The sequence below is a fragment of the Trachemys scripta genome, chromosome 3, assembly GCF_013100865.1.
Source record: "Trachemys scripta elegans isolate TJP31775 chromosome 3, CAS_Tse_1.0, whole genome shotgun sequence".
Taxonomy (NCBI): domain Eukaryota; kingdom Metazoa; phylum Chordata; order Testudines; family Emydidae; genus Trachemys; species Trachemys scripta.
This window is the reverse complement of record NC_048300.1, coordinates 15274876-15302826: the sequence shown is the minus strand read 5'-3', so window position 1 is coordinate 15302826 and position 27951 is coordinate 15274876. Positions and strand designations below refer to the sequence as shown.

The window sequence follows — 27951 nt, the reverse complement described above, 5'->3', positions numbered from 1 at the left end:
AATATACAAGAGGCACATGAGAACAACTTAAATCACAATTTTATTTTTCAAATTCAAAAACAATTAACTGTATTTAACACATTACATCAACAGATTTAAAATATCATGCTCTATTTAAATATTTGACTGACAACAATGTATACAAATAAAATGTTACACAAATATATTTAAGAAAATGTTTTGGTCTTCAATCTGAACAATAAATAGACAGGCACTCCTATATACACACACACAGAAGGGATCACTACTTAGAACAAATTCTCATATAAGCAACATGTGGAAATATGGCAAGAAAAGATTTCTGGAGTTTTGGGAAACATGTTGTATGACACTTCATGCAATTTCCAAATCTCACTTTCAAAATTTGAAACGTTTATGATGTACACTGTTCTAAGTTTATCATCAGTTTATAGAAGAGATCCAAACCAAGCTTTCCTGAGTGATGTGCAATTTCAGACTTCAGTTATCTATATCAAATCAAGCTACCTGATGATTGTTTTTAACACCAATACAGAAAACGAGGAAAGGCCAGAACAGCCTTTCATGTAAATAAAATGAGTGACAGAAGAACTTTGATTTGTAAAGCTTAACTGAAATTCAAGACAAAAATCTGCCTATTTGCAAAGTCCAACATAAAAGCTATCCTCTCCCATACATGTCCAGCTCTTAAATGTTATCCCATTTGAAATTATATTGTGATTTTATAAGATATAAAGTATCATAAAAAAAAGGTAGAGATTTAGTATCCTTTCAGATACAGACAGACATATTTTGCACAGCAGATCACATTTGAATGAGAGAATACTGTTCAGGAGTAGCATAGGATAGAGGAAGAGTTACGAAATCAAAAAAACCTTTCAATAATTAGTGTAATTTCTAAAGTTTTTTTTACTTTGTGTAAAAATTAGACTTCCCCAATTTCTGAATTTTTAAGTTACAAATGCTATTTCACACAGACAGGTTTTCTCAGGAAAAAAAAAAGTCAGTGTTTACAGTTTCTACCACCACAATTAAAATAAGATGCACTAGCAATGAAAAGTGGGCAATCCATGCTTTCAACATTATGGTGACAGCTAACCATGAATCAATGAAGAATTATTAGTTATAACTTCTGAAGTCTATTTTAAAATTTGTAGATGAAATATTAAAACATAATAACCGCTAGGACAGTGGAAAGATTAGGATTAAGTCTTCATGCCATACTCTCAAAAATTTGTTATTCTAGTATTATTTTTACTTTTAGAAGTACTGGACAAATGTTTCTAGCTAATGATTTTTAAGGTAAGTAACTTTAAAAACCATTAAGAGAAAACAAAGAGGAGTTTTAATGGGTCAGTGAAGAAATTAGACCCAATCTTGGAAAATAAATTGAAGACACTTATGCATGTTACTTTAAACATTTAACAATTTAAGTGTGGATCCTGCAAGCGTGTCCAAATCTTAATCATTTCTTGAGGTTTTCTGCTATGTACTAACATTAAGTTTGTATAGGAACATATGTTATTCCTGTGTTTCTCTTCAATATCAAATGTTTTGAAGCCTTTGTGTTTTTCCGGAGCAAGCCCAAGTTTCTGAAGGCACATTCCAGTATAAACGTCATCAATAGGATAGAGGAGGACCTGGTCAGATGCATTGTTCAGTCTTAATGCCAGATCACCAGAGTACAGAAACCCACCACCTCCTGCATATGGAGGATAAGAACCTTCATAAACACTTTCTGGAATGTAGTACTTTAATTTTTTTTCTCGATGAGGTCCAGCATCTTTGATCACATCACCTATAAATAAGTCTTTGGCTTTGTCCTTTGATAAACTCTTCAAGTAATCCAGGATCTGATGGGTATTCACAAAAACATCATCATCCCCCTTAAAAATAAACTGGGCATCTGGACACGTGCTGCTGACCCATTTAAGAAACAGCACCTCTTTCAGAGTCAAGTTGAAGAAAGTGTCTCTGTAGTTCCAAAGAAGAATGTCTTGGTGGGTTTGACTCTCAAATTTCAACATGTCTGAAAGGTCAGGAAAGTTATCTTCTGGAGGGGTCTGTCCCAACAAAAAGACCCTTACAACTGTTACATCCCCTGATTTTATTTCTTTACCCCAAGATTCCCTAATTGCTTGCCTTCTATCAAAATGTGGTATAAGTGACTTGATAGCCAGCAGCAGGAAAGGTTTATGTTTGCACTTGTTTGGTTGATCCACTAATAATGAATAATTTCTACATCTTAAATAAAGCAGGAAGTCTTTAAATCTGTCTGGCAACTTTGCAAAGTCATTAACCTCTGAAGTTACTGATGGATCGGGGTCACAGGAAATCAGAAAACTAGTATTAGAAATTAAGGTTTCTTCCACAGTCATATTGGAAAGCAAGGTCAAAATGGGGTTATACAAGAGTTCCAGCTTCTGTTGCTGTTTGTTCCAATAGGCCTTGTGAGGAGTGTATTTCCTCCAGAATTTGCTGCTGGGTATTATAACCTGTCCTTTTGTATTCTTCTCTTGACCACCACTTTTGGAGACTTCCACAATCACATAAATAAAAAAGTTTACCATCATCAGAATTCCCAGCAGCCTTAGTCTTCTGCGTCCAACACTCATTTCTCATATCTGAAAAGAAAAATGACAGTTAGATTTTATTCAATCTTTTTCAAACAGGTTTCTAATTTCATAGGAATACAAGAGGTTTTTTGACCACTTCTAAACCTCAAAGTGTACAAAAGTCAGCAAACCAAGAGTTGACATTTACACACTGAAAATGAAAAATGAATTTGGCACCCTCTAATATACAAGCTCTCTCTTGCAGCTACAGGGGTTTTGGTTCCATTAGAAATGGAAAGTTTGTCAATCAAGAGAACAAGCAATGATGGAAAGTTTTGTTTGACTTTCTAAAGCAGAATAAAGCATTTGACCATGCATCTAAATTATTAGCAAGTGATCTCTTTCCAAAAAGATTTACATGAGATAAAATGTTTGACTATACAATAATCAAGGCTTGAAAACTCATTTGCCCTCAGCAGTTGGTAAGCTTTTCCTTGGTAATAAGGTGAGCCTAAAGCTGGATTGGTTTGAGAGAATAAGGTTGGGTGGAGTAGGGTTTTTTGTTTTGTTTATTTTTGTTTTTTGTCTTTTTGTAATTAAGTCTCTACCCCTTATGGTTATGACATCCTTCCAAATGTGAACCGCTGCAGAGCTCAATTTTCGAGTCTACAGTTTGTCACTGCCCCTCGCTTTCCCAAGCAGAAGCCAAATGAAATTGACAAGCTTGGCCAGTTTCAAAGCTGCTATTCAGCTCCCTATAGGCAGCAGTGAACCTTGTTTATAATTTTGAATTTCATTCTCCTGCTGGGGAAGAAAAGTGAGTTGTACCAGAAAGTAGTACTAGAGTAATCTGTAGGAGAGAAGGACTACCAAAAAGAATAAAGGAGGGACAGTACAGGAAGCCACTTTCCCTATCCTTCTGGTTGCCACACTAGGAAAGTAGCTAAAACCCTCCTCAACTCCCTTGCAGGGAGGATTTACTACTCTTCTTCCCTCCCCCCGCCACTCTCCCAGGAAGCTCTTGAGAAGAAGAGAAATTGATCCCTCTTCCTTCTAGCAGCTAGACAATTCTGGGAATGAAAGCTTTGAGTTTCTCAGACATGAGAGGCTGAGATGAAAGATGAGAAGTATCTATAAGGCTGGTTGGAATTCCTGTGCCTTCCCTATGCTGTAAGCGGAGCTTCTCATCAGGATGTTGTCCCCAAACTCACTAGTACTCCCTCCTTTCCCTCAAACATATCTTTTATACTAGCCTCTGATAAACAGTAAGAGCCCTGTGGATTCTATAATTGAACCCAAACTAATTTCACATTTTTTCTGTAGTCCTATAAAAAAAAAAACTAAACAAAATAATGAGTTAACAATTTACATTATAAACCTTGCAGCAACAGCTTGTCAACACTATTAAGGACTTGTGTAATATACACAAACGCCCCTACCTAACAATACCCACATTATGCAAACTACATGAACATTCTAAAGAGACACCAACATAAGTGGGACATTACCCAAAACATAAGACCATATCAAATTATACATCAAAAATTTTAGAAAAATAGTGTTTCTTTCATTTTCTAAAGAGCTAACAAGGACACCCAAGCTAGCAGCAGCCAATGTAATGGGGGAGAGAGAGACCTGCCATGTCCCTTCCTATCCCCCTCCCCAGAGGGAGCACCAGAGTCAGACAAGAGAAGCCATAGAACAGACCTTATTCAAGGTTGTCAAGAAGATTTTTTTTCCCTTTACTTAAAGACACAGTACCTACCAAATAGTTTTCTTCCCTCCTCTGGCAGGAGTCTTAAAACAATAATCTACCATCACATAATATTGTTTCCAAGCATATATTTTCATCTATCATATGAAATGAAACAAATACTTTTTAAGCTTTGAATGTGTTGGCCAGATATTTTATCTAATTTTCTCCACCCATTACTACCTTCTTCTTGCTTCATCCCTGGGTGGGGGGCGCTGTAACCTGAGCCCCGCCCAGACCTGAAGCCAAAGCCCCAGGCGGTGGGACTTGTACTTCAGCTTCAGCCCTCGGCCCCAGCCAGTCTAATGCCAGCCCTGGCAACTCCACTAAAATGAGGTCGCGACCCACTTTGGGGTCCCGACTCACAGTTTGAGAACCGCTGGATTACATTGATGCATATAGAATCCAAAAGAGATGAGGTATTAAAAAACAAAAACAAAAACAAAAAACAAAACTGTGCTAGAGATCACTGAAGACAAATAATTTATCCTCCAATATGGTCTGGGAAGTTGTAGCACAAGTTACCACTAATATAATAACTGCTTGGGACTCAAAGATTGACAATATGGAAACCAAAACAGACAAATAAGAAATAAATGAGCACTATAAGGAAGTGCAAGAATGTGTTTCAGGGATGAAAGGCGAACTACATTTCGGATAATTAAATCAGACAGCTGAAAAACTGGAAGACTGAGAACCAAATTAGAAGGAAAAAAATCTAAAAGTGGATGGTAAGCAACTTATATTCTCCTTTGAAAATTTCACTCTTGCTGCACATAAAATGTAAGTGAAAAAATGATAGGATTAAAATAGGACAAGCACAGAAAGTCAAACCACTCTTGGAAACAAATGGAAAACTCACAGCGTTTACTAGTCAACAACCAAACCTGCCCACCATAATAATTTTCAGGGCTGGGCCTGTCTGACTTTAATTCGCCCCTTTGTGTGTATACAGTATGATACAGTCTTGAATTATTTTATTGAATACTATTTTTCCCCCCTCACGGGACTCCTGCCTCATTCAGTGCACAAGATGGACCATGCTCTCAATGAGCACCTTTTCAATATTTTGTTTTCTCCTCATTCAATGTGTGGCCCCACACAGTTCAAACCCTACTCCGAAGACAGAATTCTTGATTTCCTCATGGGCTTTTGCTATGGTGCTCTTCATTATAGTATCGGAGTGCTTCAAAAGCATTAATGGATTTATTTTCACAACACCCACCAGGTATGGCTATAGGGGTGGTATTATTCCCATTTTACAGATGAGGAATTAAGGCACAGAGAGATTAAGGTCAAAAGTGACTACTAATTTTGGGTGCCCAATTTGAGAAGCCTCGGATCAGATTTTGCAGAGTACTTCATTGCAGCTGTGGGCTAGTGTACACCGGCAGCACTTGCATAGTCACAGCAGAGTGCTGAGAGAGAGCTCTCCCAGCACTCTGAAAAACCTACCTCTACAAGAGGCGCGGCTCCCAGCACTGGTGCACTGTTTACACAGCGTTTACACTGGCGCTTTACAGCGCTGAAACTTGCTGCACTGGGGGGGGGGGGGGTTTCACCCCCCCGAGTGAGAAAGTTGCAACGCTGTAAATTGCCCGTGTAGATAAGCCCTGTGAGTGGTCAGCACTTCTGCAAATCAGAATCTATGGTCTCAAGTTGGGCATCCAGAAAGTGAGGCACACCCAACTGGAACCACATGTAAAAAGTCTGATTTAAGTGACTTGCCCAGTGCCTCACAAGAACTCTATGGCAGAGGTAGCGATAGATCCAGTCTCCCAGGGTGGCATTTCACAACCTTAACTATGAGACCATCCTTTCATTTCCTGCAATCTTTTCCCTCATTCATTACAAACTTTTCAACTTCTTCAAAAAAATAAGACAGCTCCCCACGCTCCCAGCAGACATTCAAGGCTTCCCAGAATGCCCACCTGGCAAGCTCCCCAGTGAGCAGGATGCCAGACTACTCAGTTTTCCAAGCAATCTGGTTTCCCCAGGAAGCAAGGCAGCCACATCCCCAGGTGGCTGGCTTCCGAGATTGCCGGGCTCTTCAGCCAGCTTGCTAGGGAGCCGGGGGGTTAGCTGGTCCAGAATTTTTTTTTAAAAATTCTGTTTTTTCTGAAACTGAATTTTTCAAAAATGTTTCTGTTCTGTAGAAAATTTCTCATTTCTGACATTTCGTTCTAAATCAGACTCAAATCCATTTAATAAATGTGACTTTTCCATGGGATGGAAATTCCAGTTCCTGCACAGCTCTATTCACTACACAACCGTGATTCACCTCTAGAGCAGGTCCATCTTGTGCACTGATTAAGGTGGGATGCTGGAAAAAAATAGTAAGCCATCATGTAATTAAAGACTGCATCATAATATTTATGTACAAGAGGAGTGAATTAAAGTTACACAGGCAACCTTAATTCTGGTATTCCCTAACTTTTAAGTGCTTGCGTGTTTGCCTTTGCAATCATAATGTTCTTTTAATGTAATTTTTTGGTATTTAATTTCCTAGGATTTTACTAAAGTAAATTGTTTAAACAGATTCCATCATGTAGCATCACATTAACACACACACACCCATTGTTCATCAGCAGAGTTGGAATCTCTAGAAATGCCCCCACAGACCTTTGCCACTTGAGCTAAGAGAGAAACTGATGGCAATAATAGATTATCTTCTATGTAGACCAGCACTAGAGGGAGGTGGCACACTTTGTCAGTGGGTTTTACAGATATTTGCTGACAGCAGATAAATGGTGAAACTCAGGCTCAGAAAGGAAGGGTGCTTTACTAAGCATGTGTGAACTACAATTTCCCCCACCCCCCAAGTCTTAACTTAGCCAAAAAAATGATGGCTTTTCACAGGAACAGCAAAAGGTACATCCTTGACACAAAGTCCCTGCTCCAAAGCAGGGCTAGAGCTTCTCAAAGAAAAGGTCACCAGAATTTTAGCATTGCAAAACAACATATTTTCCCCTAGCCTTGTTCTTGGAAAAAGGCCAAACTATTTTGGCTGACACTTTCCAAAAACAGTCAACCGAGGTAGACACCAAGCATGGATAATTTCCGTCCAACTGGTTAAACTCTGGCAACACGGTAAGCAACTGAAAAAGGGTCTTATCATGGGAAATGTTGGTCAATCTTAATAGTCAGTATTGCTGGCCCCCATCTATATTCACATCAGCAAATTTCATAAGAACTGCCCGACGGTCAGATCAATGGTCCGTCTAGCCTGGTATCCTATCTCTGACAGTGGCTAGTATGAGAGCGTGAGAGAAATCGTACAGAACAGGGCAATTTTGGAATGATCAACCCGTGTCTTCCACTCCTGGCTTTTAGCAGTCAGAGGTTTAGGGGTGCCCCAATCATGGGGTTGCATCCTTGACCATCTTGGCTAACAGCCATTGTTGGGTCTATCCTCCATGAACTTATCTAGTTCTTTTTTGAACCCAGTTATTCTTTTGCCCACCACAACATCCCATGGCAGAGTTTCACAGGTTGACTGTGCATCGTGTGGAAAAGTACTTCCTTTTGTCTGTATTAAACCTACTGCCTATTAATTTCAAGTGACCCGGTTTTTGTATTGTTGGAAAGTGTAAATAACACTTCCTCATTCACCTTTTCTATACCATTCGTGATTTTATAGACCTCACTCTCTTGATCACACACACACACACACACACACACACACACACACACACACACACACCTCTTTTCTAAGCTGAACAGCCCTAATTTCTTTGGTCTCGCCTTGTATGAAAGCTGTTTCATACCTCTGATAATCTTTATTGTCCTTCTCTGAACCTTTTACAGTCCCACTATATCTTTTTTGAGATGGGGCAAAGAGAAATAGACACAGGTGTGGGCACACCATGGATTTATACAGTGGCATTATATCTTCTGTCTTATTTTCTGTCCCTTTCCTAATAGTTGCTAACATTCTGTTAAGTCTTTTTGGCTGCTGCTGCGCACGGAGCTGAAGTTTCCAGAGAACTCTCCGTGGTGACTCAGAGATCTCTTTCTTGCATGGTAACAGCTCATTTGGAACCCATCATTATATATAAATAATTAAATAATTGGGATTATGTTTTCCAAACTGCATTACTTTGTACTTCTCAACATTGAATTTCGTCTGCCATTTGGCTATCCAGTCACCCCGTTTTGTGAGATCCCCCTGTAACTCTTTGCAGCCAGCTTTGAACTTAACTACCTTGAATAATTCTAGATCATGTGCAAACTTTGCCACTTCACTGTTCATTCCTTTCCCACATGATTAAATGAATATACGAAACAGCACTGATCCCAGTACAGCTCCTTGGGGGACCCCACTGCTTACCTCTCTCCAGTGCAAAAATTGACTATTTATTCCTACACTGTGTTTCCTTTGACTTCAATGTATTTTAGTTACTGTTATACTACTGTTGCTGAAGAGAATATTCTAAGGACGGCAGGCACCAGCAGCAATCACTATTGACAAAACAGATTCAGTTATAGTTCATTCTGGGATAAGCATAAGCTATTTTCAAAAGCAGAGTTCCATGCAACCATGCAAGTTGTGTGAAATATTTTGTTGAGTAATAAAGATCTAATAAAGGAAATTAGAATTTTTTAATTAAAATTTTATGAACATACTGCTTTTTTGTTGTTTCTAACTATATAATTTACATATAGTATGATTAATAAGTTAATGGCTTGCAAGACAGAAACAGATCACCAATTTTTTTTAAACTACAGCAATTAACTCTTGAATACATATTTCTTCAAAAAAATGGTTTAGTAGGCAGAAGAAAGAGAGCCATTTGAACTCCTGTATTATTCACTATACAGGATAACAACTATATACTGAGTCACTCAAACTAAAAAGGGAAGAAACTTAAAATGGAAGAAGAAAATGTTCTTTTAAAGGGTAAGTCAGTAGAACTCACTGCTGAAGGATTATAATTTTGACAAGTAACTCAGTAAGTTTCATAAAAGACAGCAACTGCAGTTACACTAAGTAGACTTTACAATTTTAAAACTTCATGCTTGAGGACATAAGATGACGTAAGGTTGCCAGCCAACCAGGGGAACTGGATTTACAACTCCAAAACCAGTAACACAGTCCATCACATGTTTTCCCTGGTGTAAACTGGCACAGCTGTGTCTTAAGACCACTCTTGTTTTCCATCTGGTCTGTTGATGTTGCACTGACTGACCAAAATGCTAATGGTGTGAATTTTGAGTTCGGGCAGCTTGCCAGCAGCAATAGCTCCAGCAGCATAAAATGTACTAGAACAGTGTTTTTTGCCACTTATACTTAAGTAGTAGCAATCTGAGCAGGTCACGTGGACAGACTTTACTGAAGAGGTTTTAACTAGAGCCAGTGAGGAAGAGGAGGAGTTAGTATCATGGAAAACCTTTGCCATTCAGACTAGATGACCATAATGGTCTTTTCTGTCCTTAGAATCTATTATAAGAACTGAAGAACAAGAAGTAAGCCCAGAGGAAGCCAGTGTACTTCTGACTCAGTCTTTGTCTACACTGGATACTTTTACATCAGTGTAGCTACACTGATATAGTTGCATCAGTGCAAACCCACAACATAGACACATCTACCACTGTTTCAAATAAAGGAAAAATGCACCAGCCCTGTTGCACTGGTATAAAAAGATACATACACTAGGGACCTACACCAGTGTACCTTTGTCAGTGGAAGTGTAGATAGTACTTCAGAAGAAATAAGAATGATCCCTGCTGCCAGCTGCAAAAAAGAAAGAAAAACCAGTAGATTCTATACCTTCAGCAGTAGTCAAGGACTGGTGTAGACACAAGTTTCCATCTGTTTAGCGAACGTTTAAACTGTTTTGAAAACACACCTTTAGTTAAAATAATGCAAGTCTATGGGTTGATAAGGCCTGTGTCTGGATTCTGGAGTTTCTGTATGACCCAACAGGAGCAGTGACTGAATCATCTATTTCAAGCTTCTTTTTTTGGTTTCATAAGGGAAGTATTACATGCAGAAACAGATACAATCTGCTGCTGAGGGTGCACAGTAGGGATGAGTAGGGCAGGCAAAAAAGGAGGCGGGGGAGGAGGAGAATACAGAAGAGAAACAGCTAGCATAGTAGCTTAGTGGCAGTACATTTAAGTTTGGTAGTGAACTATATTCCTCTCTCTTTGGGCTGGGAGCACTGTGAAGGTGGTGACTTGAGAAAGAAAGAGGAATACTGGCTGCACTAACACCTGTGAGACTAAATGAAAAACATCTAAACCTAAGTTGATAGGAGGGTAGCTATAACCCATGACCCCAATTCAGAGGCACAGCTCTGAAAACTTCAAAAGAGAAAGAGAAAGAAAAGGAGACAATTGTCAGAAAGCTGGCCACAGCATTCTTGATTACCTAAATGCCTTTTTCTAAATTTCAAGGAACTACAGAAACCACAGTACTCTAGGAAGGAATTAAGGTTTTTAGCAAACTTTTGTTCAAGGTAAGGACGTACTTCAGCAATATTTTAAAATGGTGATAAGCAAACTTGTAGACAAGGGAGGTATAAAAAAAAAGGAATAGTTTGGGAGAAGAGTTACGGTAAGTTCTGAATTAGGGAGGGTGACTGTGGAATCTGCAATGAGACAAAAAGGACTTAATTTTTATAGATTTTTTTAAGGCCCCACTGCAATCAACTAGTTTGACCTCCTACCTCACGCCATAACATTTCACCAACTAATTACTTCAGCAGTCCAATAAGTTGTGGTTTAACCTGTAGGACTGCTTGATTTAAAGATTTCAAGAGATATAGAATCCACCTCATTCTTCAGTAAGTTGTTCAATACCCTGAATCATTAAGTTCATTACACCTTGATTCTGAGTTATATGGTTAAAGTTCGAACTGTGTTTACCCCTTAATACACTCCCCTTTTGTTGTAAATTAAACACTTGACTACTCTAGCAAATCTATCACAATGACTGGTTACCCTACTATTAAGTTGGTGACTATCCAAACTACGTAGCCCCTCTCCCCTGTGGAAAAAAGCCCAACGCTCTATAAAACGTTCTACATTACACCACATACCTAGCCAATAGTTCTCACCTTTGAAAAATTTAGTAGAAGCAGTGATCTAGCCAGAGTCTTAGTTTTAAAAAAAGCAAGCCAAAAAACTTAAGAGTTGGTGCAATACAAAGTAGTGTCATCCAAAGTGGATGTCAGAAATTAGAAGTCACAGAGGGAAAACAATGTAAAAAGGAAATGCTAAGGACAGAATTTTAAGGGGGTTAGGGAGGCAAAATTAGTTTTTCATCTGTAATTTCAATTTCTCCTAGAAAATTCATCTCTCTGGACAGACATCCTAACTCTTACCTACTTGTGTACAATCTAGCAGAATTAAAGCAGAGTTCCTCATTTTTCTCGAAAATGAAAGTTCTTCCTGTTTGCAACTAATCTTACCCTCCCCAGACACACATTTACAATGTAAAGGACACACATAACTTGAATCCTTTCCCACATAGAATCTGCTCCCAATGTTTCTAACCCTTCTTGTCCTTTTCACCATTACTATTTTACCTTTAGAAATCAGACGAGCAAGACTAAAACCAGTGCTGAAGATGAAAAGTGTCCCTTCAGTTTATACTATGCTATTATGTTTTCTGGATTATTTAGTACCTCATAGCATGGTGCCTGAAAGTATATTAAGGATTGCATATTCATATATTCTTAGCACCTAAACTTTATTACCTCAGCCTGACCAGTGCCCATGGAAAACTAGGGCAAATGGTGAGATGTTGTCTGAGGACTCATTCTTTATTCATTCTTTACTTGTCTGGGATGTACATGGTTGAGCAGGAAAAAGGTAATTTATGTTTATATTAATCATTTCCCACTACTCAAGCAAGGTATTCAGTACAAAATGAGTTTAATAAGTCTTATTTCTACTGCATATTCTTTTGAAAGTATTTTGCAGTTGTAACCCAGCACAAATATCGATAGACAAAAATTTGTTTTTATTCCTCTGCTGGGGATCTCTATTCTAGATGTAGTTTATAGGTATTTATGTCCAAGCCACTGACAAGAGAGAGTTGTTAGATGAGAAATGAGACTTACACTAATTTAGCTTAATTAAGCTCAATCAGTACAACTAAATGTAAAACAATTTAAGTGTCCATTCAAGGGCCTACTGTGATTTAACTCAAATGGATTTAAAAAGTGACATGTTAAATCAGTTCAACTTCTGTATGTGGACAGGACCTTAGTTTTACTAATTTGCCCTTTGGATATTATGCATTTCTCATCGATTAACACACTTCTTTTAGTATTCTCACGTGTTTATTTCTTTCTCACCACGCTCATTTTAGCCTTCTCAGATTTGGTTTGGGGCACTCAGATTCTCCTCCAAAGACAGGAAGACATCTGCAGAAACATCTGTCTTCTTCCGCACAAAACAGCTTGTGCATCTATCCCTCCACTGATGAGAATGGAACACTACTCCCTCTGGAACACAATGCTCTTCCATAAATCAGTGAGACCAAAGGACAATGTAAGGAGTGTCTTACTCTGGTCCCATCACTTCCCTGTACCGTTAGTATTTAAATTCTCAATCCATCCTGTACTAAAATCTTAGCGGGAAATCCCGACCAAGATTTATAAAATTGATTTTATCATAGCTCATCTTTCCTGACATTTTATAGGCAAAACTGTCTTGGGTCCTTCAGCTGGGGTGTCACCATGATGTAGCCCATTTGGAGAATAATATATGGAGAGATGGGAATTCCAGAAGACCATCTTAGAAGTAAAAGAGAGGGGAAACCCACAGATGCACAGAAACCGAAGGGATGGTGGGGTCAAAGATCCAGAGTAAAATTAACTAACCAGACGTTTAAGGAAGAAACCTTACTTGGATTTTAGCTATTCCTACCAACTTCATCAAGGAAGGGATAACAATGGAGATTTTACCCCATTTCCCTCAAAAAAAAAAAATTAAATTAAACGTCCATATCTAAGTTATTCCATTATATGATTACACTCAGCATACTTTCTGTAACATTAACAGAAGAAGTGTTTTATTGCCCAGCTCTAGTATCACTGACCTTTAAGATTGCTGGCAGCCGTATAAAAACAACAAAAAGAATCCAGTTTGACCTGAACCAAAAATAAAGATTTTTGGTAATCAAAGTCAACAAAAGTTACATTTTGGATCAAACTAAACATTTTGTTTCTGGGCATTTTTAACCTCTCTTAATAAAAGCAAAGGAGATGCCGGGCTAGATTCACAAAACTGGAAGAGAAGGTGCCCCCCTCATACCAAATAGACCAGTCATTAGGGCATTCACCTGGGATATGGGAAACCCACGTTAAAATTCCTTCTCTGGAAAAGGGACTGAACGCAGGTCTCCCCCCCCCTTAAAGATGAGTGTCTTAACCATCAAACTATATAGGCTATTCTGGGGTAGGCCTCTCTCTCAAGCCCTCCCATTGAACCCATTTCACTTTGTATAAAATACCTATATAGTCTCTGGACCAGAAAGATTGAGAACATTGAAATACGGTGTATGGTGGAAGATTTATATTAACACCTAAATAACTTTAATTCCTAATTATCACTTTCGATAAAAGAATACTTCAAGATTCAACACATTCCTTCTTTCAAAGAAAGCATCAGAAGTCACTATAAGCATCCCTGAGCCATCCCAGAAGTTCTCCAGCAAAGGTATTGAGAAAGATACTTGACATTTGTGAGATTTCCAAAGTAAACAAACAGAAATAAAAACTTTTCTTTAAACAAAAACAGGGTGGATTTGATTTAAATCAAATTGATTTAAATCACTAGTCTGGAAGAGTCAATTTAATCATGGATCTCTACATAAAAGTGCATTCTTGTTGGTTGTTATAACCGTAATACATATCCTTCACAACTCAGAGATAGATGTAGGTTTCATTTTTAGAAGGTACACACTATACATTTTTAAAGTGATTTATTTTGAAAACTTTTCAGATTAGTTTTACAGCTATATCAGAAAATGAATGATTGTTTGGTTATTTTATTTACCAAAGATAACTGAAGCAGATATTTATAAAGACATTGGGAGGTGAACTATCTCCAATTCAACAGGTTAATCATTAATATTTGGAGGATTTTCTTGCCATGCTGTATTAGGAGGAGAACGTCACCAGACATTTAAATTGTTTTATTTAACTAAAACAACAACATTATGTATTCTGGATTTTTTCTTCAACAGCAAACATAATATTTTAACAAAACAAGCATACGAATTTTTGAATTTAGTTAAACATTCAAGTTTTTTAAAAACAGGTTTGTTTTTGTTAAAATTGTTTTTAACTAAAATAGTTAAACTAAATTAAAAAAAATTAAATCAACTACGTCAGCCAGGTCAACATGAGAAACTTAAAATATTGGCTTCTGCAGCTATGTCAGTCGTCTTCACCTCATTTTCCTGTTTGTTCATAATCTGGAAAAGAAAAACAAGCATTCCTGCTTTTCCAGGTCCCAAATGATTTCTCAATTTGGAATGAATTAGTCCAAAGGAAGAAAATATTCTTTCTACACCAGCAGAAGAAGCTACTGCTGTTAAAAGTGAGATGATCACTTCAACAGTCTCTGAATCCAAGTGCTTAAGTGACTTCCACCAGTTCACTGGTGTGACTTTCTTTAAATCATCATAATCAGCAAACATATATTTCTCGAATGGTTCTTATTCCCAAACTGGGTCTCTTTTACGGCCTGCCGCCATTATAGGTTTTCCCTTCTAGTGAGAGAATGTATGGAAGATCTCAAATCAATGAAAGCTACACTCAGAAAGACCTCAAGACTTGTGGAATATGATGCTCAAACAGTTTCACTTTTGTTTCTACTGCCTGTCCCTCCCTTCTCACATTTATCTCCAGACTTCTTCTGCTTGTCCAGATCTATTCCACCCCCAACAATCTTCTATTCACTGAACTTTTTGAAACTTCGCTCTTTTAGAGAGGTGAGGGATTGACTCTCTGTACACAAATTTGCAGAGGGCCAATAGGGTTGAGGTCTGTTATTTCTCACCTCTATACAATTTATTTAAAAACATTTTTGCTGTTAACAAGCATGTTATCTTGGAAAACAAATCCACAGTTTGAGAACTGCAAAACTAAGCATCTCGGATGGTACCTTCTAGACTAAGCAATGAGTCCCATTGGGAAGATAGAAAGATTAACCTAAATAATCTTTACAGAAGCCCCTGGAACCCCATAAGATTGGGTCCCTAATCCATGAACTATTAGAACTCATTTACAAAACTTTCCTTAAACATTATATGGATATATTGTCTCATACTATAAAATTAGAATTTATAATCCCTATTCCATGATGAGATCTCTTTGAGCTATAATGTATCTTAATTAAAACTTTAGATGGATTTTTTTGATAAAATGCTTTTTGAGGAAAAAAACCTACGGTAATTTAAATTTTAAAAAATCCAATTTCAATTAAAAAAATCTGATTTTATTTATTAAAATATTTGATTTTTATCCACCCTGAACAAAAACTAAATCACTTTCAGACATTCATGCATTACAACAAAAAGGCAAAATCTCAATTTTAAAAAAAATACTTTGCAGGTCACACAGAAGTCTCTCATACAACCGAGAATGCACCAATCTCCTTAACCATTAGACCATCCTTCATCTCTAATTCCACCTCCACATATTCAAATATTTCTCAAACTCCCATCTTCCTGCAGCACTAAAAAAGTAACTTAGCAATGCTTACCAATTCAACTAAGGGAGTCTTATCTTCTCTTGTGTGGAGGACTGGAGTAGATCCACATACTTATTGGTTTGTTCCTGGACTTCTTCCATGGATATTCTGAGAGCTTTCACCACCTTCTTAAGAAGCTTCTAGAAGCCATTGAAATCACCTGAAGGGCACCTGGAGAGATGGCTGCCTCATCTGGGAAAGATAAGGATATGGCCTGTGGAAATGAGTGCTATCTTCTCAGGTTCTTCCTCTTGGTGTTGAAGAGGAGAGGTCTTGAACAGGGGTTGCAGAGGCACAGGGTCAGCTCTGGATGCTGAAGTAGACAGTCTCTTGTATTGCTCAGTTCTGCTCTGGAAGTATCACAGGGCCCAGTGACCATGCTGGAACTGGCTGATATGGTCCCAGTGCCTAGAGTCTAAGAAATCAATGCCTTTGTTCTAATAACAGAATGTCCCAATACCTAGCTCTAGTGTAAGATCTCAGTCCATATATGATGATGTTGTGGACACTTTTGAGGCGAGCATATGTTTGAGACTATCATCATCAGAGACTTTCAATGAGGCATAGTCCGGTTCCACTGGAGGAGCCAGGTCCTTCAAAGTAGAGGATAGGGCTATGGGCATCATTAGTGCCAAGGAAGTTTGATGTCTTGGTGCTGACACAGCTGCCAATGTTGGTAAGAGGGGTGGATTCTGACTCCAGAAGAATTAAGAGGTCCTTCAGTGCTACAAACCTCTGGGATGCACAAGTGTCTCAGGTCTGATTTCTCCCTCAGCACCAGTTCAGGCTTCCATGCAGAGGCTGATGGTACAGCACACAGTGTAGAAGGCAGCAGTAATAGAGAAGGTTGTGGAAGTGCTGATGTTGATGCTACTGTATGAGCTGCTATAGGTGCTGAGTTTCTTGCCGATGATGGAGGCTTTGGCAGTACCACCTTCCCTCAGCCCTGCTAGAGGTGCTTCAGTGCCCAGATGAAGCTGAACTTCAATGGCAACTGCTCAGACTGAGTGGTGTCAAGGGAAGGCCCTGGTCAAGCTCTTAGTGGAAAAATGTTTCCCTGGCTTACCACTTCCTTAGACTTTACTGACATATTGGTGAGTTTCAGCTCCCAGGCTCTTGGATTCTGAGGGGCCACACAAGGAAGTGTGTTTCAAAGATCCCAGGTCAGATGCCGGCCTCAAAGTTCTATTCTTTAAGATCTGCAGGCAGGATTCCCTATCCTCTCTCGTATGTGAGTTAAAGAACTTGCAAACTGAACACCTTCCAGTGACACACAATTCCTTGAGGCCATCAAGACACGGGTCCATCAGTCAGGGGCACTGTTCTGTGATATACACAGCAATACTTGAAATTAGGGGACCTGGAAGAGGCCACTCTGGATCTAAAACTACATTTAAAATAGAAATAAGAATGCTTAAAAACACCCCAAAACACTAAAATAAAAAACTTGCCAATGGGCAAACTAACTACTAAAAACTAGAGTAACTACACAGGTAGAATAGTTGCTGGCAGTCACATGGACAGTGAGCACTCAAGTCTCAAAGCCGAGAGGAGAGGAACCGAGTAATGGCTAGCGCACTCCGCCATTATATGCCCTCAACGTGAAGCATGAAGAGTCTCAAAGTGCATGTCCAGATATCCAAAACACTGCAAACTTAACAGCATGAGTCACCTGAATACTAGTAATGGAATGTACCATATATACTCGTTCATAAGCCAAATTTTCTAAGTAAAAAAGGGAAGCACCAGAGAAGGGGGTCGGCTTATGAACGGGTATAGAGAGGGAGAAGTGGGACAGAACCTGCCCCCAACAGAGGGAGCAAGGAGAGACAGCACAGCCAGCAGAACCAGAAGGGAAGAGACGGGGCCAGAGTCTCTCTGCTTCCGGCCATGCTGCTCTCCCCCCAGCCTCCGAAGCAGCTGCAGCTCCGGGGCTGACAGGCTGCAGCCGTGCAGCTTGGCCCCGCCCCCCAGAGCAGGCTGTGGCCAAGCCGCCCGGCCCACCTAGGCCCGCTGGGGCCGTGCCGCCTGGCCCAGCCCGCTGGAACATGCTGCGGACGCGCTGCCTGGTCTGGCACGCCGGAGCAGGCTGCAGCCGCACTGCCCAGCCTGCCGGAGCAGCTCCAGCCAGGCCAGAGACATCCTCCCCTGGCCCCCTGCAGATAAGGTGGAAAGGGGTGGGATGAGGAGAGTGTGGGGGTCCCGGGCTAGGGTCATTGGGGGGTGGTCACAGGGGTTACTCCCTTCACTCCCAGCTTCTCCCCCCCAAAAAATTTCCCCACCAGCTGTTGTCCCAGCCTGTCAGGATAAGCAGCTGGCATGCCGGGACACTTTTTTTACTTAGTTTGTTTACCTCGAGCGTCTGCAGGCAAGGTGGTAAACCTATCTCGGCCCGCCAGTGGCTTATTCTGATGGCCTGGGAGCCAAAGTTTGCTGACCCCTGAATTATAGGGTCGGCTTATGAATGGGTCATAAACATTTTCCATTTTTACTTATCCATCTTGGGGGGGGGGGGAGGGGTGTCAGCTTATAAATGAACCGGCTTATGATCGAGTATATACAGCACTTATGGACAAGCACTCGAAGGAGAATATTTTCTTCATTTCAATTTATTCAACTAAATCAGTTCAATGACTAATTCATTCAAAGTTGAGAAATGACTGGCAGTTTAGAAAACAGGAAAAACTTGTTTTCCTTTTCCAAACTATGAATAAAAAAGTAGGTGTGAGTGGATGAACTCTACTAAAATCTTGAAGGACATGGTGACCAGAAAGAATCAGTTTAATTCACTACCTACAGGTAGTACTTTCTTTCTATAATAAGTCATAAAACATGTTTTGATAATTTTTCTTATGTATCCATCACTTTTAAAGTTTTTTTTTAATTAACTAATATAAACCATTTTACAATGCTGTATTTGTGATTTAACGGGCTTCAAATTTCTACCCAAATAGAGTGCGAGACAAATCATAAAGTTGCACCAGTTTAATTAAAGGTTTGAATGGTTTAAATCAACTTGGTTAAAACAGTGCAAAAAAATTGTGGGGCACTCTTACTTTAGATAAAACCAGGTTTAACTTGCATCAATTTTGTTGTTAGAAATAAGGAGGTTGGCACTGGTTTAAAAACCAATTTAAGTTGTTGCAACTTTCTTGTGTAGGCATGGCCACAGTCTCCTACACATTCAGTCCAATACCATGTATACTCTGCATTCACTTTAAAATATTGAAAGAAAAAAATTATGAAATACTTAAGGAAGTCATGAAGTCAACAAACTATCCAACTGTGAATAGTTACAATTAGTTTGAAATGTTTAAAGCTCACTATTTACAGGCTTTTAAAGGTGCATTTTGAGACATATAGTGAAGTATGCCATTAACCATAAAAAAAAAGATGCACATTACGCACACAGATTTCTTGCAACAACCTTCACTTTGGCCATCAGCCAAGAAGAAATTCTGCTGCCAGACTGAAGTAGTAACACATTATTTGTCTAAGAGATACACTACCACGATCTTTTGTTCCAAGCTCTAACCTACTTTAATCAGATATTAAAACAATGTCTAAATAATCTAAATAATTCTCTCCTCACCCATCCCACAACTAAAGCTATCACTTTATTAGTGACATTTAAAAACAAACAAACTTTGTTTTGATCATGCATTTCCCTTTCGTGGTCTGCAGTTGCAGTTAAACACTACTCTCACAGTAGTGCTGACACTGAATTCTGGTGCATAAGTAAATAAAAACAGCAATATTAATATCAACCCCCACTTCAAAACAAAGAAAAGCCATATTTACCAAATAAAACTCAGTGAAGGGGAAAATGGTCAAGCTCTTAATATTATATAAAACCATTGGAGGGAAGTAGAAAAGAATGCAAAGACTTCAAAAATGCACTTTAGGATAATTTCAAATACAAAAACGAACAGAAAAAAATCGATGTTCAAACAAAACTTACTTGATTGCCAGTTATATTTTTAAATATGGAGCAAGCAAATTTTCTCCTCCTCAGCAATGCCTTTCACGTACTTTACATCCAAAATTGGAAACACAGAATACAGCCTATACTGCATTACATTAGAGTCACAAGCAAATGTAAAAATTAATCCCTTTTCCCCCCCGCTTTCAATTTAAAAGAAAATAAAATTATAATCTATTTGATTAGTTTATGATTATTGAATGTAATCAAGGACTAAAAGAACCAATTGTTTTTCCTCAGTTTCTATATGCTTGGAAATAATCTAGGCACAAGTCTACTAAGTCATTCTAAGCATGTGTTTGTAAAATTTAAAATAAAACTATTGTATCATATCACAGTACTTTCCCCTCCTCCACAATCTACCGCCCTCAACATCAAGGCCATCATCTTGGTGGCAAAGAACAGGACAAGAATCTGCTTGGAGCCATTCAAAGCCAATCTAAGCTACATTTACAATCAAGTCTGAGGTCCCCATTTCAACATAATTCTGATTTGCACTGTAAACAGGACTTTATCTCTTTTATGTAGCCAGGCTAAAAGCCTTGGAAGTTTCCAACAGAATTAAGATCCATTCTTCATTACAAATTGGAACCATGCTGTAAGCAGGTCAGGGGATAACTGTGTTGAAACTGGATCCTCTGAATGCAGTAATTGCAGTGTAGAAAGGTGCTTAACTGGCTGAAGGTATCATTGAGCAATCGGGAACATTTTCAGATTCCTCTGAGATTACTTCTTCTCCTAAGCACGCCATGCTGACCTGAGGAGCAAGATGCTGGGGATCAGGTATTTCACATGTATGTCCCATACAAATGTTCAGAGCAATACCACCAGGAATGCTTGAAAAATTAACTTGACACATACAAGCCAGAAGTTGCCATGAAAGTTGGGGATGCCCCCCACCAACATGGTTTATTTAGGGGCAACACCATGGTAAGAAATCCAGGCTCCCTGCCCTCCTCCACCCATAATGCTGTTGGAAAGGAAGGGTGCTAGGATTCCTATTTGGGTGCTACCCCGACCTAAAGCATCCTGGTATCAGCCTCTCACCAGTAGGTTTCTGATATATATTAAATGCCCATCCACTGACTACTGGAAGGAAGAAGGAGCTTTCCACTTCCCCTACTTCTACCACTAAATTTGGAGAAGTTAGTTAACTGCTACTATCCTTCCCCTCAGCATCTATTTCTTTGGATCCTCACTTGTGAACAACTCCAGTTTCTTATCTTCTCCTGTCCTCTAGCCCTCCAAGCAGCAGCAAAGTGAAGTTAACATAAATACCAGATTTACTGCTGTGTACAGGTTTCTGAATAGCAATAGTGAATCTGTAGAGTTGTGTCAATTTCACTTTGCTGCTTAGGAAATGTATGAGCAGCAGCAGGCAGGCTATAGATATCTGCAGATTTAGAAAGGCAGCACTGCATCAGTTCATATGCATAAGATTGTCCTTACAACCATAAGGGTTAAATATTTTTCTCCTTCGTTGTTTAAATTTTGCAGAAACTGATGTTTAGCCTCTCTGGTAAGCACCTCAGAGAAAGTTTTCTTCCTGACATTGGTATTTCAAAACCACCAGGCTGGGTCATAAAGCCTTCAGCTGCCGGTAAAATGCATATGCCATATTAAAGAATCTCAGTTTAAAAATCAGAAATATGTATTAGCAAAAATGAGTGACTGATAACCCACTGAGAAAACACTAAGTGTATTCAAGTTTTGATCTAATACATGTGCCTTTCATAGTAAGTAACTTATGGCATATCTTCCTATTCCTCAAATAGATTGTTTACAGGTCTACTTTGAAAGGTTTTGAGTATTCTTATTTATAAATATAGTATAGGCTGCAGCTAGAATTACAGACTTTTTGACTGTGGTAGTGGGGGTGAGAAGTTAGAGAATAATTCATGTAAGACTAAGGCCTGATCTACACACAGATCTTGTACCAGTGTAATTGTTTTCAGCTAGAGGTATGTTGGGGTGGACATAGTTACACAAGTATAAAAGAGCCTTATACCAGCATAGTTCATTCTCAGTCACAAAGGAATAAGCTGTATTGGTATGCTAACCATACTTTTATGCTAATATAACTGTTTCTACACTGGGAGGGGTTTGTACTACTTTAACGATACCTGTACAATTAAGTGGTATAACTTGTGTGGTTTGACAAGGCCTAAGGATAACTTATTTTGTTAACATGAAGGAATCACCAATAAAAGCCATGGGTTTTACTGCTTTGAGCAAGTTTTCAGTTACGCTTGAGTGAAACACCAACAATTCACAATACAAAACCTTAACAGATAAACATTTTTTCCTGAACAGCAATTCAACAAGTTCTGACTATTAAAGTTACAAAAAGTCTAAAAAAAAATATTTTTCCAAAACAAAACAAATCTTTTTGCTGACCAATCTGATGAAATGATTTCATCAATTCTCCCTTTGCGTTAAATAAACCAAACACCACACCCGTCATACTCTGGGATTTTCCCCCCCTCTCTTATTTAAATGCTAATTGCGTCTCATGAGGCTTCTATTCAATCATTCTTTTGCACAATTCACCATTGTACATTTTAATGATCCAGCCCTTTCACTGTATTACACATGTCCTGGAAAATTGTGAAGGTTTATGTGCCTCTTTTAAGCCCAAGGTCCCTGATTCCCCACCTACTGAAATCAGTGGAAAAGCTCCCATGACTTGAGAGATGCGGGATCAGGCCCAAAATCCCTATAGAGTATTTCTATGAGTAGACGAACCAAACATTGCTCTCACATCTGTTTAGATGTGTATACTCCAATTTGCAGTCAATGACTTATAAGTTTTGTGCTAAAATGAGAAAAAAATAGTTCTTAATATGTTCTCAAATGTCACTCTTCCTTCTCCATTCCAGTTTACTGCCAGTACTTTTCTTGTAGGCAAATAGAAATTGCATCACTGAGTGACAGCAGAAATGGATAAAATATAATACATATCCCCCATAAGGTGACAATATGACATAATAAATGTATATTGACAGACAGACTAAGTTATAGTGGACTTTAATTGTATTCTTTCCCAGAAAAATATACATTTTTTACTAATTATGTAGCCAACATTCATTTAAATGTAGATCTAGAGAATACTGTATTTTACACTGTACAAAATATCCAATAGTTCAATGATTCCTTGTGTACAAAGCACAAGGACCCTAACATTTTGTTAAATAAATTAGAAAGGTTTAATGCAAGAGTTCCTTCAAAGAGGTATTAAAGATTGAAACAAAAATTAAAACTGAGCCTGTTTTTATTTGTCTAAAAGATCTTATGGATTTTTCAAAGATATTTTGCTTTTTTTTCCCCTTTCCAAAGTCAGCACTCAAGTAACTGAACAAAACACTATACATATACATGAGAGAAAAACAAAAATAAAAAAAAAGTCAGCTTTACACTTTTAGGTTATAAGTAACCGCCAGCCAAAAATGTAATCATAAAAATGCACAGACTGACTGCATATTTTAAAAAGCTCAAACTACCTGACACCAGTTAAATTTGTTTCTTATGTTGTTTCCACTATGAAAAAAATATTCTGATGGAATTAAATGAAAACTGTTAAACCACCATATCTGCATAGTTGATTAAAGAATATAAAAAAAAAATAGGAAAGCCAGTGATCATTCTTGTTAGGTCCATCCTCAAGAAAAATTCAATTTTCAAGCAAATTTTTGACAGTATGTCTTTTGTTTCTCTCAAATTACTTAAAGAAAAACCAATCCCTGACCTTAAATATTTTGACTAAAAAGGATAAAAGAATAGTACTCAACAGTATCAAATGCTTAGCATAACACAAGGCAAAGTTGAAATAGGCAAAATGCAGGTCTAGAAAATCAAGTTCAGTCACCCTGGATTGCGTTTTACAGTGTTATTAACAGTCTTGTGCCATCAAAACATGGAATGTGGCAGTGTTTGGGATATGATCCACAAAGCTGAAGTAAAAGCTCCTCCTGTCATCTAAAGCAGCAAAGATTTCTCAACACACTCTGGACAAATGCAGATGTCAATAATTAAATCTAGCTACAGAGAAACAGGGTGACAGTTCAAAATAAAATCCTGAATAATAATACAAATTTAAGAAAGGATTTTAGATTTTAAGAAAAAACTAGCAGAAAATCTGAAATGAAATGGGGACTAAAAAAAGGGGTGTTCTAGTGTGCAGCTATACAGCTAGTACTTTAGGGGATAGTGCTCTCTTATTTTTTAATCTGTAATGCAAACCTAACCTGAGAAGCTATACAGCATGACTGTAGGGAACTCAACAGTTTGCATAACAAAAACCACCACATAATATTTACTCAAAAGGAGACACCACAACATGCTATGGTATTGAGAACACTGGCCTTGCAAGCTTCTTCCCCTAAAATCTCTCACCATTTCACCTATATGAGTGGAAGCACTAGGGTAGGTTGCCTATTTTCTCCACTGTCATCTAACCCTGTTCAGAACGGGTCTAGACTCAGTAGTAAAGTCAGTGACAAATAGTCTAAAATAGTCCTACCATAAGTAGAACTGCACCAGCAGGTTGTAAATGATAGGTGATTTTAAGAACAATCCCCATGAAAACAAGCTCTGTAGTCAGATGCTCTAAGTTAAATCCCTCCTAGACTCACTTCTGCCAAACCACTGATAAACAGACAAAAAACCTTAAAGCCCCAATCCCACAAATGTTTATGATCAATGGGGCCTACTCAACATGGGAAAATTAAGTATGTGCATAAGTATTTGTGGGATTGGGACATAAAAATACGTTCGCCTAGTGCATCTTGTCTTATCCTTATCCCTTTAGTTGTAACCTTCCCATAACAAAGACTACTATTATATCTGAGTTCTATCCAACACCAAGAATACCATCAGTGCTTAAAAAAAACAACAGATACGCACTGAGTTTGCCAGCAATAGTGGAGAGAACACATTTCAGGTGCTATTACTTGTCTTGCAAGTAAAAAAAAACAATCAAATCTTTTTGTGATAGCCAGTCCCTTTACTTTCTCAAAAGCAAATAAGGACACAAGAGAAATTGAGCTTCACTTACTGGACAGAGCACTTGACTAGGTGTCAGGAAACCCAACCTATTCCCTACTCTACCACTGATCTGCTGTGCAACCTTCAGCAAGTCTCTTCACCTCTCTATACCTCAGCTTCACCTTTCTGAAATGAGGATAACAATATTTCCAATCCTTTGTAGAGAGCTTTGAGATCTATGGATGAAAGGCGCTATACAAAATTATTAACTATATTCAGTGATTCATAAACCCACTCATCTCCATTGTGAAACTTTATCACAGGAGATATAAACAGGCAGGTAGTAATAGCATGAGATATTTAAAGAGAATCAAGTACAAAAGTAGGATTTGCCTTACCTACCAAAAGCCCCCCAGTATTAGTCTCAAGCTTATTCACAATTAAACAATATTAAAACATAGGAGAATTAAGGAGGAAGACATCCATATTATCTATGATATTTGGATTAAAGGGACACTACCATTTTTAAAAAGTCAGACTTCATCTAATTTAAACTACAATTTTTCTGTATTTTTTATTTACTGTGTACATCTGACAGCACTTGGGGCTGGATCCAGATCAATGCGAATCCTTTCACGGACATCAAAGGGCTTTGGATCAAGTCACAGTCAGTTTAAATTAAAACAACAAGGAGTCCGGTGGCACCTTAAAGACTGACAGATTTATTTGGGTATAAGCTTTTGTGGGTAAAAAACCCACTTCTTCAGATGTTTTTTACCCATGAAAGCTTATGCCCAAATAAATCTGGTAGTCTTTAAGGAGCCACCGGACTCCTTGTTGTTATGGTAGATACAGGCTAACACAGCTACCCCGATACTTGACAATCAGTTTACCTGTTTTCCCCTCTATACATAGTCAGTTTCCCATTTGTTTGTTGGGGGTCTCTCTCTCAACTGTGAAGGGAAAAAAAATCTGAAAACTGGAAAACTTGATTGTGAAACCACAAGAATTATCAGGGAGAGAAAGGGAAAATGTAATTCCTGAAACTACTTTTAAGTTAGTTTTTAACAACTGACTAGAATGCAAGTTGACAGTGTCCCTTTAAAATGAAAAATATATATATATATATTTGTGAACTAATCTAGGAGTTTTCTTCAGAGGAGTTTTATAGTCATCCTTTCACTGCAATATTAAAATTGCTATTTAGCGAGTATTATAATACATGTAGCCTTTTTAAATGTAGATTTTTAGTTTTCCTGAATGTAATCACTTTCAGTGAGTCAAAATCAGGCAGGGACTTTAATGTTAAGTTTAAAAGCAGTGTATGAACTCAAGTGAGTCCTCAATCCATATCACTCAGCCAAACATCAGAGTTAATTATTAAGCTCTTGCAGGGTGGAATATTTTCTGGAGGTCAAGCTAGAGGGTTTCTTGAGTAACTTTCGTCATAAATTTTTCCCAGATGACTAAGGAATTGTGTGCTGCACTGCCACATTCAGAGCAAGTAATCTGATGTCTCCTAACAGAGAACAATATCAACAGAGGGTCCTGTGGCACCTTTAAGACTAACAGAAGTATTGGGAGCATAAGCTTTCGTGGGTAACAACCTCACTTCTTCAGATGCAGAGTACAATATGTCTCAGGAAGGACTAAATAATGTGATTTCATTAAGGAACATATACATTCAGGACAAATTCTGCCAAGAGGAGCATTTTTCTTCCTTTCAGTGGGCACAGAAGCATATTTTAGATCCCTAAAGACTTCAACTCACCAGAAATCTGTTTTAAGGACCGAAATTCGGGTAACAAAAACAGAGGAGAACTAACATCCTGCAGCTTGCTGACTTCTATAGCCGCGAGAAACTCGCCAATGTCACAACCAACGAAATCCAGCGTGGGAGGGGGGGTCCCCCCACCCCACCCCACTTTCTATCTGGCCGTGTGGGTCCTTGCACAACACCCCCGGCGGTCACATCCTGGTGCCTGCGCTTCCCCCAGACGGGTTCAGCCTGCCCGAGAATCCCCCCGCCCCAGCGTGTAAAACGCGAAAACTTAGATTGGCTGGTGCAGATGGCACCGCTGTGGGCAGATTTCAGGTAACTTTCCACAGCGAGGAGGTGAGTTTGTGACAGCATCCGCCGCAGCCCATGCTGCGGTTTCACGGCCTGCCAGCCCCAGACCCCCCCTTGCCAGCTGCGTATCAGCCGTTCCCCGTCCCCAAAACAGCGCGTCTCGGCCTGACACCGTCCGCGGGCACCTCGGCGGGAGCGGGGCGGCGAATCGTTACGGAGCCAGGGGCCTGGCAAACCCCATTTCCCTCCCCCCCCTCTTCCTCCTGGACGCGCCGGAGCCGGGCTCTGCGGTGTAAACAGCCTCGTACGCACCTTGCCAGACAACAGCTGGGCTCCGCGTCGCCTGTTCCTGTGGCGCTTTCCGGCTCCACCATGCTGCTCACAACGGCCTCAGCAGCCGGGCTCCATCCTGCCGCCGCCGCGCTCAGCCCCTGCGGCAGGGCGGGGGCTCTGGCCGGCCAGCGGTGCTCCCCGCGGCGCCTGCGGGCCGGATCGCCCTCCCTCACCCCCGGGGGGATGGTCCCAGTCCCGGCCGGGAAAAAGGGACGGGCGGCTGGGCTGGGCGGAGGCGCCTCCGCCCCTCGCCGGAGAGTCCCTGGTGGCTCGGCCACCTCGACCCGGCGGCGGCCGCTTCTCCTCACCGGCCGGGTGGCGATCTCCAAGCGCGGCTCTCAAAGAGCGGGGGGCGTCGGCACCCGCCTCGAGGACGGCAGGAGCCGCCGCCGGGACATGCTGGCGGGAAAATTACCCACTTGTTGCCCTCGCGCGCTGCTGCTGCTGCGGCCAGTCGCCCCGCGCCGCCCGTGTGCCCCCGTCGCGCGGCTCTGCCTCGCGCGCGCAGCCCCCTCCTCCAGCCTGCCACTGAGGCAGGCGGCGCGAGAGCGAACGACTGGGGAGAGAGGATTCCGGACCCGGC

General features: G+C 39.7%; 1 protein-coding gene across 3 annotated transcripts; it reads right to left on the bottom strand.

The window, feature by feature from the left end:
- Positions 1-27: 27 nt before the first annotated feature.
- Positions 28-27951, bottom strand: B3GNT2 (UDP-GlcNAc:betaGal beta-1,3-N-acetylglucosaminyltransferase 2). Of its 3 annotated transcripts, XM_034764175.1 has the most exons (3): positions 27348-27951; positions 16012-17386; positions 28-2603 (listed from the first exon to the last, which is right to left on the bottom strand). In XM_034764175.1, exon 3 carries the CDS (start codon positions 2592-2594, stop codon positions 1401-1403), a length of 1194 nt encoding a protein of 397 aa, XP_034620066.1. In that variant the 5' UTR covers positions 2595-2603; positions 16012-17386; positions 27348-27951; the 3' UTR covers positions 28-1400. The 3 variants fall into 3 exon arrangements, with proteins under 3 accessions (XP_034620066.1, XP_034620065.1, XP_034620067.1); XM_034764174.1 differs by lacking the exon at positions 16012-17386 and having other exon boundaries at positions 27348-27950; XM_034764176.1 differs by lacking the exons at positions 16012-17386; positions 27348-27951 and adding an exon at positions 26736-26847.

Bases quoted from the DNA above. Each gene is read 5' to 3' on its own strand.
- B3GNT2 (XM_034764175.1), bottom strand. From the start codon at position 2,594: ATGAGTGTTGGACGCAGAAGACTAAGGCTGCTGGGAATTCTGATGATG.